This window comes from Pristiophorus japonicus, chromosome 12 (genome assembly GCF_044704955.1).
Source record: "Pristiophorus japonicus isolate sPriJap1 chromosome 12, sPriJap1.hap1, whole genome shotgun sequence".
NCBI classification, from domain to species: Eukaryota; Metazoa; Chordata; class Chondrichthyes; family Pristiophoridae; genus Pristiophorus; species Pristiophorus japonicus.
This window is the reverse complement of record NC_091988.1, coordinates 170,135,629-170,149,105: the sequence shown is the minus strand read 5'-3', so window position 1 is coordinate 170,149,105 and position 13,477 is coordinate 170,135,629. Positions and strand designations below refer to the sequence as shown.

General features: G+C 42.4%; 1 protein-coding gene across 5 annotated transcripts in view; it reads right to left on the bottom strand.

Annotated features, from left to right (window-relative positions):
* Positions 1-13,477, bottom strand: part of LOC139277046 (uridine-cytidine kinase-like 1) — a 168,954-nt gene that overhangs the window by 64,987 nt on the left and 90,490 nt on the right. For all 5 annotated transcript variants that reach the window (XM_070895056.1, XM_070895054.1, XM_070895057.1 and 2 more), the window contains 2 exons: positions 9,095-9,284; positions 2,285-2,346 (listed from right to left, as the gene is read on the bottom strand). In XM_070895056.1, coding sequence (XP_070751157.1) covers positions 2,285-2,346; positions 9,095-9,284 — 252 coding nt within the window. The remainder of the gene's footprint in view (positions 1-2,284; positions 2,347-9,094; positions 9,285-13,477) is intronic.

Sequence of the window (13,477 nt, the reverse complement as noted above, 5' to 3'; positions counted from 1 at the left end):
AAAATCAATGGATGGATAACGGCGTAGGAGACAATTACAGTTTTATTCAAGTGTATGAAATTAGCAAGTATTTCCCCTCCCCAGAATCACTCAGGTGTATTTGGTATGCTGTATGTTTTGTAAAGTGACAAGTAAGAAATCAATTTTTGAAGACAGATCTTGACACAAACGAGGGTTTATATGGAATCCCTTTCCCTGTACGCTGACAGCACTGACAGTGCTGAAATTCGTGATTTGGGAGGGAGCTTTCCTCACAGTAACTAGAAGTGTTGAACTTTTAGGCATTTTAACTAAGTGAGCTGTCATCTGATCTAAACCAAAAGATGTAAACATGATATGGCTCCCCATAGGGGAAGCACACAGTCCAGTTTATGGAAATCAAGTGCTCTTTAGCAATTGGATGCTGCGGACTCCCACTAGGGATTTGAACCACACTTGAGCACAGCCTGGTTTACTTTTTGACTGCACAACTAATCATTACAGACTACGTCAGTTTCTCATTTTTTGTTCCTTTCATTTGTAGAATACTACTTAGTTACTAAATGTTCAGTAACGTCTCTTTATTGTAGCATTTTATCAGAAAAGGTTCAAGGAATCTGTCACATCTGTGGTCTCTTGTTGTTTAGTTATCGGGGACTGGTGTGTGAATCTTTAAATAGTATGGTGCAATGACGCAAGGAGAAATATTTTTTGAAAAGGTAGCGGTTTCGTGAAGAATTTTTTGGACAGCTTTTTCTTTGCTTGTTTGTAACTCACGCAAAGTAAATTGTGTCAAAATACACCGTTATCCGCTTACACCTGGCATTAATGGGTCAAAGCTGATCTGCAACGCTTCTTCTGAAACTTTTCCATCCCAAAACAAAACAAGACTCGCCAAACAGTTTCTTTGAAGACAGTGTCCCTTTAATGAGGTGTCAGCCTCCAACAATTATCTAAACAATGTCAGCAGCTGGTAGTTACTACAAAATAGAAATGGGAGACAAAGATCTGTGGGTCACGTTCCAAGTGGTTATATTGGGATCACGCCTACTGCTGCCCTCCAGCCCTGAACCCACCAGAGCATGGGAAAGATGACGCAAATGCCAGTGTGGGTACATCTCTGGTATCAACTTGCACATGGCAGCTGAAAACTTCAGTGATTGCCTCTGGGTCTTTACTGTTTTCTGTTCGGGGTGGGAGGGGTAGGGGTGTTCTGCCAGTCTCCCAGCAAAAGACCAGCTGAACCCCAAAGGAATTTTGGCCCACAAGGTCCAATTATGGTGGAATGCATTAATCTCAAGTACTGCAATCAGAGGTCATAGATTTGATCTGCTTGGCTTGTTTTTGACATTCTCCAGTAAAGGACAGCCTGTGATATCTTCACAAGAATATTCATGAACAACAAATGTCCAGTGGAAGGGATGTAATTAAATCTAGGTTTTTGGGGGCTATTGTCCAGTAATGTCAATTGTAGCATCAGAAGCTGGCTGCATAATTGTTACCTACTCCAGGCCAAAGTTAGATGTTAAGATTTCTGGCTTCATGTAGTGTATACAAGGAACAACAGTTAGCTTGGAAATAAATGACATTTTTTAGATCAGTCATCAGACTGATAATACAGACTATTATAAAACAAAATTTAAAAATTAATCACAAAGTGAATATGTAAATGGGACAGTACAGTGAATAATTAAAATTAGTCACAATTCACTTCTACTACACAAGTTAAACAATGCTGTTACCTCATTAAACAGGGCCAGCATATACACGAGCCCTAGGTCCTTTTTCCAGGAGAACACTACTCATAAGTGCATCTAAACAAAATGTTTTGTAGATGGAGCAAATTGTACATCAGGTTGCACCTGTACCAGCTTAAATTTACATGTGGAAAAGAAAATAGATGTGTCAAAGCAGAAATCCCTTCTTTTGCTCAAACAGAGCATGACAGTGAAAGGGTTAAGGATTTCGGTGCAGTTAAAGGAAATGCTTCAGTAAGCAAATCCTCTCAGATTCACACTCTGTTATTTTAGTTGCTGATTACATTGTCAAAACTCCTCTCGCTACAGCCCTTCAGAAAAATCAGAAATCTTATTGCTATGTGAAATGACTCTGTGCAATGATCTCCAGTAGAAAAGGACCCAAGATTGCTCTATGGCCAGTTGCATTGTTGATAAATAGATTCACTTTACAGCTGTCACCATATCTACGATAAACCTGCGATACAATTTCACGTAGTTTTAAGAGAGAACGTGCCGTGCATTTCCTCTGACCTTTAGGAGTGATCATATTAAAAAGTTTTGCTTACCTCCTCCAGCTGACTGTGGACATGTTGGACGATTAGATCAATGGCAACCATGTTCCCTCCTCCTTAAAACAAAGATGATAGATAAAACATTGAATGGAATGACATGAACAGCAAAAACAGATGTGTTTTCAAATGAACCTTTGTCACCTCCTCAGACTGCCTTTCAATAGAAATTGCATCCTCCATACAGCCGCAGTTTGGGATGCTCAAAGCCACAAGTTGGAGTCTAGTTAGCCAACAAGCAATAGGTCCTGTATTATGTGAGTGCATTTACTTTAGGTGTTGGCACATCTGGGGAAGTTTTCACGTGAAAGATAAGGTCAACCTAAAGGGATGAAATCTCACTACAATATTAGTATACCGCTCCTTAATGCATTTGTACAAAATTGCTCTGCTCAGCAATTTAACAAAGGTATTAACATATTTGAAATAACGAACCACAAGCTACTGGAAGCTGCGCAGAAGCATTCCGCATATAACTGTCAAGTCCCAAATTTGAAAAATAACGTTCACAACAGACGGAAGTCTGGGTAAATGCCAACTCGAGCGCTTTTTTCCCTTGTTGGAAATAATTTTATTATAAAGAAATGCAAATAAAATTAAAAACGCGCAACATTTTCCCATTAACATTTTGATTTAGAAACACGCAACTAGCAGGATAATGTTCACCGTCTTTTCTGCCCGAATTAGAGACGGTTCCACATTGAAAATAGCCAAGATTCCTCAGCCCAAAGCTCCAGGCTCAACCTTATCTGAAAGTTTATGTTTCACTTTAAAAAAAAAATCTTTCCTATCATCTCCGTTAAACCTGCAATGTCTTCCTTTCCAAATATTTACATTGAGTCGTGGTCATTAGCATTTTACACGCATTAGGATTTTATGAACAGTTACTGTCCTTGACTGTGGCCACATTTGAGAAGCAGGACTGTGAATTATTCTAGTGACTGGCAAAACTAACACAATTTTCATTCTACCAAAATGATCACTGACTACGAAGTCCGGCAAGAACAACCAAGGGACCATTGGCATTGTGCATGTGCAACGACTTTATGTCATTAGCAACAGTCACATCCTTAAAATAATGTCTTAAATATCAAAGGAATTTCTTAAAAATGTCTTTAAAGTTTGTCTGTTAATAGTACACAGTGTGACTTCATTCCATAAGTGACGAACACAATTTTAAATGTGTTATTGCTATATTATATTATTAATGTAATATTTTTTATTATACTTAGAAATAAAAAAAACGCATACCGTTTATGACTCAATTTCACAACAGCAGCCCTAACAACATGTAGAGCTCGGTATGTGTCATGAGGACTGTTCTGTATTATGTGGGTATTGATGAAGAAAAGAGTAGCAATAGGAATAAAAAATGGGCACTTTTGATATCAGGTGGGATAGGGAAGCTTCTGGCTGTAATCCAAGCTACTAGCCTGCTTAATGCACATTGAAAAACGTGTTACTGCGCAGCAATTCATGGTAAATTTGTTTTCTTCTACTTTTAGTTTCCGAATCATTTCAATGGAAATATTTTTAGCTAATTTTTTAAAAAAGCAATTCGAAGTTTATGGGACAAATAGACAAAATAATAGGTTGAATTTTCGGTTCTGCTCATTTCGGGGCGGTAATGGTAGTGGGGCGGTAAAGTTTGAGCCTGGGAACAGTTTGCGCCTCAGTCAGCAAAATTCAGCAGGTGAGCATTGAGTGTGGGGCGGAGTGCTAAGGGAGGTGTTGCACACTTCTCCTTAGGCCGGCTGAACAAGCAAAAATCCCGAGCTAAACAGCCGGCCTCGGAGCGCTCTAAGAGAAGCCTGGGGAGAAAAAAAAACAAAAAAATTCCCAATAAGTAACTCACACCACCACAACATAAATCGCAAAAAAAACAATCACGTTTACCTCACTGCAGCCGCTACAGCTTGGACAGCCCGCTTTCACAGGCGGTCCCAGCATGCCCGCTCTAGGGAGCGTTACCAATCAGGCGGGAGCCAAAAATCGGGTCGGTGTCACAACCAGGGGCGTTGCACACCGGCTTGCCTCTTCCGGGAGCTATTGTTCCGCTCCCCGCCGAAACCAGCCCGAAAACCCCGGCATGGTGCTGGAAGCTGGCCGGCCGCCCGGAGGAGCTTATTGCCGCCATTGCCACCCCTCCGGGAAAAAAACAGGCACCAAAGCCGAAAATCCAGTCTAAGGTATTTAAATATTGTAAAAAAAGATTCATTTACAAAGAGTCCTACCCTGACGCGATATATTTCCAATGTAAGGTTAATTACCTCATTCCTTGGAGGCCAGTGATTTGGGGCCTGTAGACAGGGGCTGGGGTCAGCTATGGGACCCATCAGCAAACAGCTTCACAGGCACCAATGCAGGCCTGGCTCCTTTCTGATCCTGGATGCCAATCAGGTTGCAATTGAACTGGGAACTTCATTACTGTTGGTTCGGAAGTCTTCCAGATTGGCTACTGGCATCCAGCACTCGAAAGAGAATCAATCGGTATTTTCCCCTACACAAATGCTCACTAATAAAACCCATAACTTGCATCAGCTGAGTACTTGCTGCAGTATTTGGAAACACAAAATGATCGATCTGCATGAAGCCAGAGAAACAATTGAAAATCTGTCAGGTGTAAACTTTTATAATTTATTTTTTTAAACCTTATCCAGATGGATGGAATAATTTATATTTATTATTAAAAGTACAACCCCTTCCTCCTCCCCAGCACTCACCTTCCCCTTCAATGATAACACTACTATCAGTTTTCATTCACAGGAGGAAACAGGCTCCATAATTAGAAGAAATTGCTGAACTGGAACCTATAATCTAGGTCAAATACACAGTAGACTCTGTAATGTATTTAAGGGTCAACGGCACAAATCATCTCACAAAATAGGCTGAACTCAGTGACCCTGCACTTCCAGTGTCATCATCATCATAGGCAGTCCCTCGGAATTGAGGAAGACTTGCTTCCACTCCTGAAGTGTGTCCTTTGGTGGCTGAACAGTCCAATACAAGAGCCACAAACTCTGTCACAGTTGGGACAGATAGTCGTTGAGGGAAGGGGTGGGTGGGACTGGTTTGCCGCACGCTCTTTCCGCTGTCTGCGCTTGATTTCTACACGCTCTCGGCATTGAGACTCGAGGCGCTCAGCGCCTTCCCGGATGAACTTTCTCCACTTGGGGTGGTCTTTGGCCAAGGACTCCCAGGTGTCAGTGGGGATGTCGCACTTTATCAGGGAGGCTTTGAGGGTGTCCTTGTAACGTTTCCGCTGCTCAGCTTTGGCTCGTTTGGCGTGAAGGAGCTCCAAGTAGAGCACTTGTTTTGGGAGTCTCGTGTCTGGCATGCGAACTATGTGGCCTGCCCAGCGGAGCTGATCGAGTGTGGTCAGTGCTTCAATGCTGGGGATGGTAGCCTGGAGGAGGATGCTGATGTTGGTGTGCCTGTCCTCCCAGGGGATTTGTAGGATCTTGCGGAGACATCATTGGTGATATTTCTCCGGCGACTTGAGATGTCTACTGTACATAGTCCATGTCTCTGAGCCATACAGAAGAGCGGGTATTACTACAGCCCTGTAGACCATGAGCTTGGTGGCAGTTTTGAGGGCCTGGTCTTCAAACACTCTTTTCCTCAGGCGGCCGAAGGCTGCACTGGCGCACTGAGGTGGTGTTAGATCTCGTCGTCGTTGCCTGCTTTTGTTGATAGGTGGCTCTCGAGATATGGGAAGTAGTCCACGGTGTCTAGGGCCACGCCGTGTACAGCCTCACTCAACAGCAGTTGGATATCGGTCTACAACATTGTAACAGTGAATCTCCAGCCTGCAATTCCATTAAGCAATGCTCCCCATTGGAAGCCCAGGAATGCTGAATTTAATTTTATTGTGGAAACACATCTCAAATCAGTAGAACACTATCAGCAACATTGTTTACAGTCACAGTAAAACAATGCAACACATTCTCCATTTCACTCTGTCTAACCTTTTTAAAGACTGCACTGTTGGAAAATGTTAGCTCCACTTTGTTCCTTTAGATCACAGGCTAGCAAACTCCTCGAATGAAAAGTTCAACAACCACATAACCAACTTATAAAACTGTCCATTGAAGTGTGCTACACAATGAAGAGTTCAGAGATAGTCACACAAACTTAAGCCTCATAATACATGCGAACACAACACTTACTCTAAATATGTAAGTATTGAAAAGCCAATCCCAACGGCGGCAAATGGCTGTGGCTCACATAGTATTAGCATTACTTATTAGCTATAACTTAAAATGTATTTGAACAAAACAGATGCAGGAGAACACTCCAAAATAATATTGACTAAATAACATTGCTGGAGGCCAAAGATACATCAATTATATTAATTGCTTTATTTATTCTGACCCAGTTTCTCAGGTTTTATTAAATTCATCCATTTAATAGCTGATATGAGCTAATGTGAATTCAATCTGAATATTGCACAACCCTTGTGTCCTCACTGTCCAGCTTTTTAAAAATAGAAACATTCAATAACACAGCAACAGTGAGATAAATAATGAAAGTTCTTTACTTAATATAACATGGTCTCAGATCTATAATGAATCTTTTGCTCTGTCCCTAAAATATCAGATGAAATCCCCCCACCCAACAAATTCTTGACTAGAAAATTCTGATATCGCAGGTTGTTGACAGCTTCCCTATTAATCAAAATTGCATATAAAGTGGATGTATCCTAAAGACTGTTTTACAGTACATAGTACATTCAACAATTCTGCATTCCCCACAGGCATACTCAGAACATGAGAGGAATGCAGTTTGGAGGTTTGTTTCGCCCTATGTCTGACCTGCGCTCCTGTGTGGCAAGGCTCTCTACTGGGAGCACAGGATTGCTGAATTGCCCCTAAAATCCAGCTGGCTTGGAATTGAAAAAAACAATGAACAATATACCAAATGCCGAAAGAGTCCATTTGAGATCAGCTGAAGATAGGCTCAGCATTTACACTCTGACACTAAACGGATTGCTTTTGGTTTTGAGGGGCTTTCACAAAGGAGTAAGAATATTGCTCAAATATAGCCTCTCTTTAGTATTTGCAAGTTTGGGACTCATTCTAATCTCAAGCAAAGTTGTTTTTAAAGGAGAGTACATGCTTCCTTTTGGCCTTTTAAATGTTTCAATTCAAAAGTGCAGGAGAAATAAAACTATTTTACATAGTTTTACTTTGTTAAGACTTTCATGAAATATTTCCTGGTTATTTTTTGAATTTTGCTTTCAAGATATTCACCTCTCACTAGAAGGACGGTTATTTAACTAGAAGAGTTAGTAATGACAACAAAATGGATTAAACATTACTGTTGATATTTGTAAGGCACAATTTCTGAAGAGTTACAGGGTCCTGCTTCTGAGGTATTACTGGCTCACTGATAATATTCCTGTCAAGGCAAGTGTTCCATTAAGGTCTATTGGCTTGTTGCATTCTAGCGAATAAACTTTAATGTTCGTGCCCTCACCTTCAAATTCCTCAATAATCTCATCTCTTTCCACATCTTTGATCTTTTGCATCCTTATGTTCCTGGCTGCACTCACTGCTTCTCCAACACCAGCCTACTTCTTGGTCCCCACTCCCTCTGCTCCACCAGCAATGGCCACTTCTTCAGCCATTATGCTCCTCCCTCAGCATCTCTGCATTGTTACCTCTCCCTGTCTTCACAGCTTCTTAAATACCCTTCTCTTTGACCATGACTTTGGCCCATCACCCGGTAAAGTGATCTGAGACATCGCTCTGTGTACAACAGCACCATAGAAATGCAACTTCTTCTGTGTGTCTCTTGGATTGATAACAATGATAAATTCCAACTGTGTGTTGGGGGTGGGGGTATTACCAAAATGTTATAATATAACATTTATAATGTTATAATATAGATGTAAGAATTTCTTTGATATTGAAGTTGAGTCTAACTTGGCATCGGCAATCAGGAGTTTTGTTCATGGCCGCTAATCCCTGTGAACTGTCAGTGACCACATTTATATGAAATGGACAATTGGTCTTAACAAAAAAGAGAATTCTTGTTTTTCTTCAAAAATTATGAGCTGGTGTCAACACACATAATTCCAATAACTCATGAAAATTCAACTAATGGTTAGGTTCTGTTGTGGCAGAGTTGTGGCGGACAACAGATAAACATGGTTTCTGCTGCACTTCCTGCAAAGTGGGAGCAACTCCGAAGAAATTCTCAGCCATAATGCTTTGCGGCTTTCCATGGACAACAGATAATTCAGGAATCCCAAACTGAAATTTTGCAATTCTTCCTAGAATCTCAAACTAGTGACAACATATTTTTGGTCTGCAGGGTAGACTTTTCACTCTCTGTCCATCAAGCCTAGATTTTCCAATCGCAGTTATTTTAAGACCAGCATTAACCCATTTATTTCAAGTTGGTTAAAACTGGTGTAAAATAATGCCGATTGTAAAATCTAGGCCTGAAAGGGCCAGGAACACCAAGCATTCCATTTTTAATGGCGGGGTTTAATATGGTCAATAAACAAGTCAGCATTACTAAAGTCATTCAAATAAGGCTAATGGAACTTCTGATTGTTTTGAACTGAATAAAGGTTTAATTGACCTGAAACGTTAACTCTGTTTCTCTCGCCACAGATGCTGCCTGACCTGCTGAGTATTTCCAGCATTTCCGGTTTTTATTTCTGATTCCAGCATGCGCAGTATTTTGCTTTTGTTTAATTATTTTGTATCTTTTGAAAATCTTTTATCATGGCAGTTTTCGCTAACATGACAGAACTTCACGTAACAAATTAAAAATTGCGTATCAGTTGCGTTTTACCTCGTGGAACCACTATGTCAGCCAGGCGCATCGTTGGCTCAATGTACTGCTCAAAGGATGGCTTGACAAATTTGTTGTACTGCTTGATGACTCCTTCAATATCACGCCCCCGCTCTGCAATATCTCTACGTAGGCGTCGTACTAATCGAATGTCAGAATCTGTGTCAACAAAAATCTTCATGTCCAATAGCTGCAAACACAAGGCGACATTCTTTGAGCAAACTGCCATTCTCATTTTGTAAGCACAAAAGATTGTCCTTGAATGTAACATGAAATATGACCTTACAAGAAATACAAGCCTAAGAATTGTGGATAAAACAAATGATGGCATCATTTTTTTGAGTTTAAATATATTCCAGTGTGATTATTTTCCTATCAGCATGGATGATGTCGTCATTTTGTTTATTTAATTGCCATTAGTAGCGTCTTATCTGTAACCACAAGCTTACTTTTGGTTAGTTCTAAATTCCAGTTGCAAAACATTTCCAAACATCTTATATGCGTTGAACATAAAAGTGGGGTGGGACAAATATGAAGGTAATCAGTTATATCAGCACCTTACACAATACAAAACCTGAATGCTCAATTTAATAAATAATGTTTTCCTTTTATATCAATTAGATTATGGTTGCATTCATAGTAAACAGCAGTATTGGAAATGGATGAATAGAGCTCAGATTCTAAAGACTCGTATCACAGGGCGTTTGAACTTTGGAACAGTTACAGATTTTGTTTCTAGCAAAGTTTTCTTCCTTTAAATAAGATACATTTTAGGTTTCATGGGCTAGATTTTACACTTTTATGCAGATCGCCCCAAAATGGGTGGTATTTACAGCATGGGCGGTAAAAATGGGTGTTCAGATTGCCGGCTTGTCACCCATTCTGAAAGATCCTGGTCTCCATTTTAAAATTTGGGCATTACCACGAGCGATCTGAAATGGGCAATGGTGTTAAATCTCTCTGATCTTCTGCTGTAAAGTGTCGCCGTCCTTAGCGACGGCATGGCAACGATCGTTTCCTGCGATTCAGGAGGTCAGGGGTCATCATTACATGCGCAGAAGAAGAGACAGAGAGAGGGAGCAGAGAGGGACTGAAAGCATGTGTGGGTGTGGTGTGTGCTTGTTTGGCTGTTGTGGGAGGCAGGAGGGAGATTCACCAGCAGCAAAAAGCCTACTAAGCACCAAGAACATAGATGGCACCGAGTTTTTGTCCAACAAATAATATATAATATGGAAGGGATGGAAGAGGCCCTGGAGCCGTTAGCCAGGAACACTGGTGGCCCAATGGTCCTGGAGCACGGCACTGCACCCCAAGGTGCCGCACCACCATTGCCAACGACACGAGAGCCAGGAGCAACATCTTGCTTCTGGCTCGGAGCACGTTCCCATCTCGAGACCCTCCTCTCCCGTATCCGTCCAAGCAGCGGTTCGGCCGTCATCCCTCCCCCCCCCCGCACCCTCCAATGAAGCAGCGCCTGAGGAACTCCTCAGCCAGGAGCCTTGGAGTCAGGAGCGGAAGGGGTAGAGGTGGGGATAAGAAGCAGTGGAGGTGGGGGGGGGGGGGGGTTGGTTTTTACAGATATATTTATGATTTCCGACAAATGGTCGGTTTAAATGTTTTTTATTTAACATAACTTTGTTGCGCAATGGCTCAGATAGCTGCACCATTACACACTGATGATTCCTTATCAAAGGGTATAATTACACTTAACTTGAATCAACTTAAACTTTAACTGTCACCAAGGTGATGCCCACCATTGATGTATGACCTGCACACCCAGCAGTGTGTCAGCCTTGTAAATACCACCAACGTTCTTTCAGACAAAGTGCTCATTTATGAGTTCCTGACGTAAGAGTCTTGCCGCTATGATGCCACCACGGGCCCTTTCATGCGGTCTACAGGGGGGCGGGGGCATGGCTTCAGCATCAGTCTGATTGTCTGGCCCAACGTCAGCATCCACCTCCTCATCCTCCTCTTCCTCTCTCCTGAGGTGGACCGTCACATCCTTCTGGCAATTCTTGTCCCCTCCTGATAGCCGAGTTGTGCAGCATGGAGCACACCACCACGAATTGAGCTACCTGCTCAGGGTGGTATTGGAGCTCGCCTCCTGAGTGGTCCAGGCATCTAAAGCGCTGCTTAAGCACTCCAATGGTTTTCTCCATGATATTGCGAGTGGCTCTGAAGGCAGGTGGTGTCGGGCAAGTTGATGTAAGACTGCTTCTCCCTGTACTTGCGGGGGGTGTAACGTCTGGTCCTCCTCATCAGTCTGTCACGTCTTACATTGGGCACATGATGCTGTCGAGCGTACCTTCTGTCATCTCGAGTCTGCAGCATGTAAGTGGTCACCAAGAGAGGGTGAGAAAGGACAGGCCCCATTCCAATAGCTGTCTGTTTTCCACCGATGGGTCACAAAGAATGAATGTCCCCACGAAGACACCTATTAAATTCCAATCATCCACAGTATGATAAAGATGTTTGTTCAGATGTTCACATCACCTCCAAAGACCTCCAGAATACATCCGAACTCCCCAGAGGTTGAAGCAGAGCAGCCTTTTAAATGATGCGACATGTGATTTATAACATGGCATCCATACGGCTGTGAGTAGTTCCACTTTTTCCCGGAATTTTTTTGGGCGAGCGATATTGTGGGCGAGATGTGTGCGAGGTGGTGAAAGTGAAGCTGGGCAATCACCTAGGCGTTAGTTTCGGCAAATGTGATCTTTACGACAAAATAAAGTGGGCGGGCGGTATTATAGAATCTCGGCGTTAATTACGTGCGGAAAGTAAAGCTGGCCGATATTATGGGCGTTGGTTTCGCCCCCAAAAAGTGGACGGGCGGTATTACATTTTCTCAGTATTACGTACATGGGGAAAGTAACGCGCGCCGATAAGTGTCCAAAAATGGGCGTCAGTTTCCATTTTGTGGCTAAATGGGCGATATCTGGGCATTATGCATGCAAAAAAAAGTGTAAATCTAGCCCCTGATTAATAAAGGGTTGCAGCAAGTTTAGACGAAGGAATTGAATGTAATATCTCCAAGTTTGCAGATGACACTAAGCTGGGTGGCAGTGTGAGCTGCGAGGAGGACGCTAAGAGGTTGTAGGGTGACTTGGACAGGTTAGGTGAGTGGGCAAATGCATGGCAGATGCAGTATAATGTAGATAAATGTGAGGTTATCCACTTTGGTGGCAAAAACAGGAAGGCAGAATGTTATCTGAATGGTGACAGATTAGGAAAAGGAGAGGTGCAACGAGACCTGGGTGTCATGGTACATCAGTCACTGAAAGTTGGCATACAGGTACAGCAGGCGGTGAAGAATGCAAATGGCATGTTGGCCTTCTTAGCAAGAGGATTTGAGTATAGGAGCAGGGAGGTCTTACTGCAGTTGTACAGGGCCTTGGTGAGGCCACACCTTGAATATTGTGTACAGTTTTGGTCTCCTAATCTGAGGAAGGACATTCTTGCTATTGAGGGAGTGCAGCGAAGGTTCACCAGACTGATTCCCGGGATGGCAGGACTGACATATGAAGAAAGACTGGATCGACTAGGCTTATATTCACTGGAATTTAGAAGAATGAGAGGAGATCTCATAGAAACATGTAAAATTCTGACGGGATTGGATAAGTTAGATGCAGGAAGAATGTTCCCGATGTTGGGGAAGTCCAGAACCAGGGGGTCACAGTCTAAGGATAAGGGGTAAGCCATTTAGGACTGAGATGAGGAGAAACTTCTTCGCTCAGAGAATTGTGAACCTGTGGAATTCTCTACCGCAGAAAGTTGTTGAGGTCAGTTCGTTAGATATATTCAAAAGGGAGTTAGTTGTGGCCCTTACGGCTAAAGGGATCAAGGGGTATGGAGAGAAAGCAGGAATGGGGTACTGAAGTTGCATGATCAGCCATGATCTTATTGAATGGTGGTGCAGGCTCGAAGGGCTGAATGGCCTGCTCTTGCACCTAATTTCTATGTTTCTATATTAAGTGAACTGATGGATTATGTCGGGAACCTTAGGCTAGGTTTGGTGGTTTATGTGTACTTCTGTGATTCAGGATCTGTGTAAAATCATCTCATCAGATGTATCTTATATGAAATAAGGCAGGTTAGAGCAGTTTTATTTTAAGATTTATGGCCCCGAAACTGCGTACCGCCCCATTCGGGAGTGGCAACAGCCGTGAGGTGGGAGTCCCTGCGCCATGAGCGGAAGTCCCACCCCATGACCTATATTCGGTTTACTGCCCTAGAGAGCAAGTATTTGAAAAGGGTACAGGAAAAGGGCAGAGAATTAGGATTACTGTAGATAGCTCCAGTTGAAGAGCTAGAACCAGTACAGAAGTGATGGGCCAAATGGTTTGCTTTCCTGCAGTAATTTCTATGATCCGACTGTTT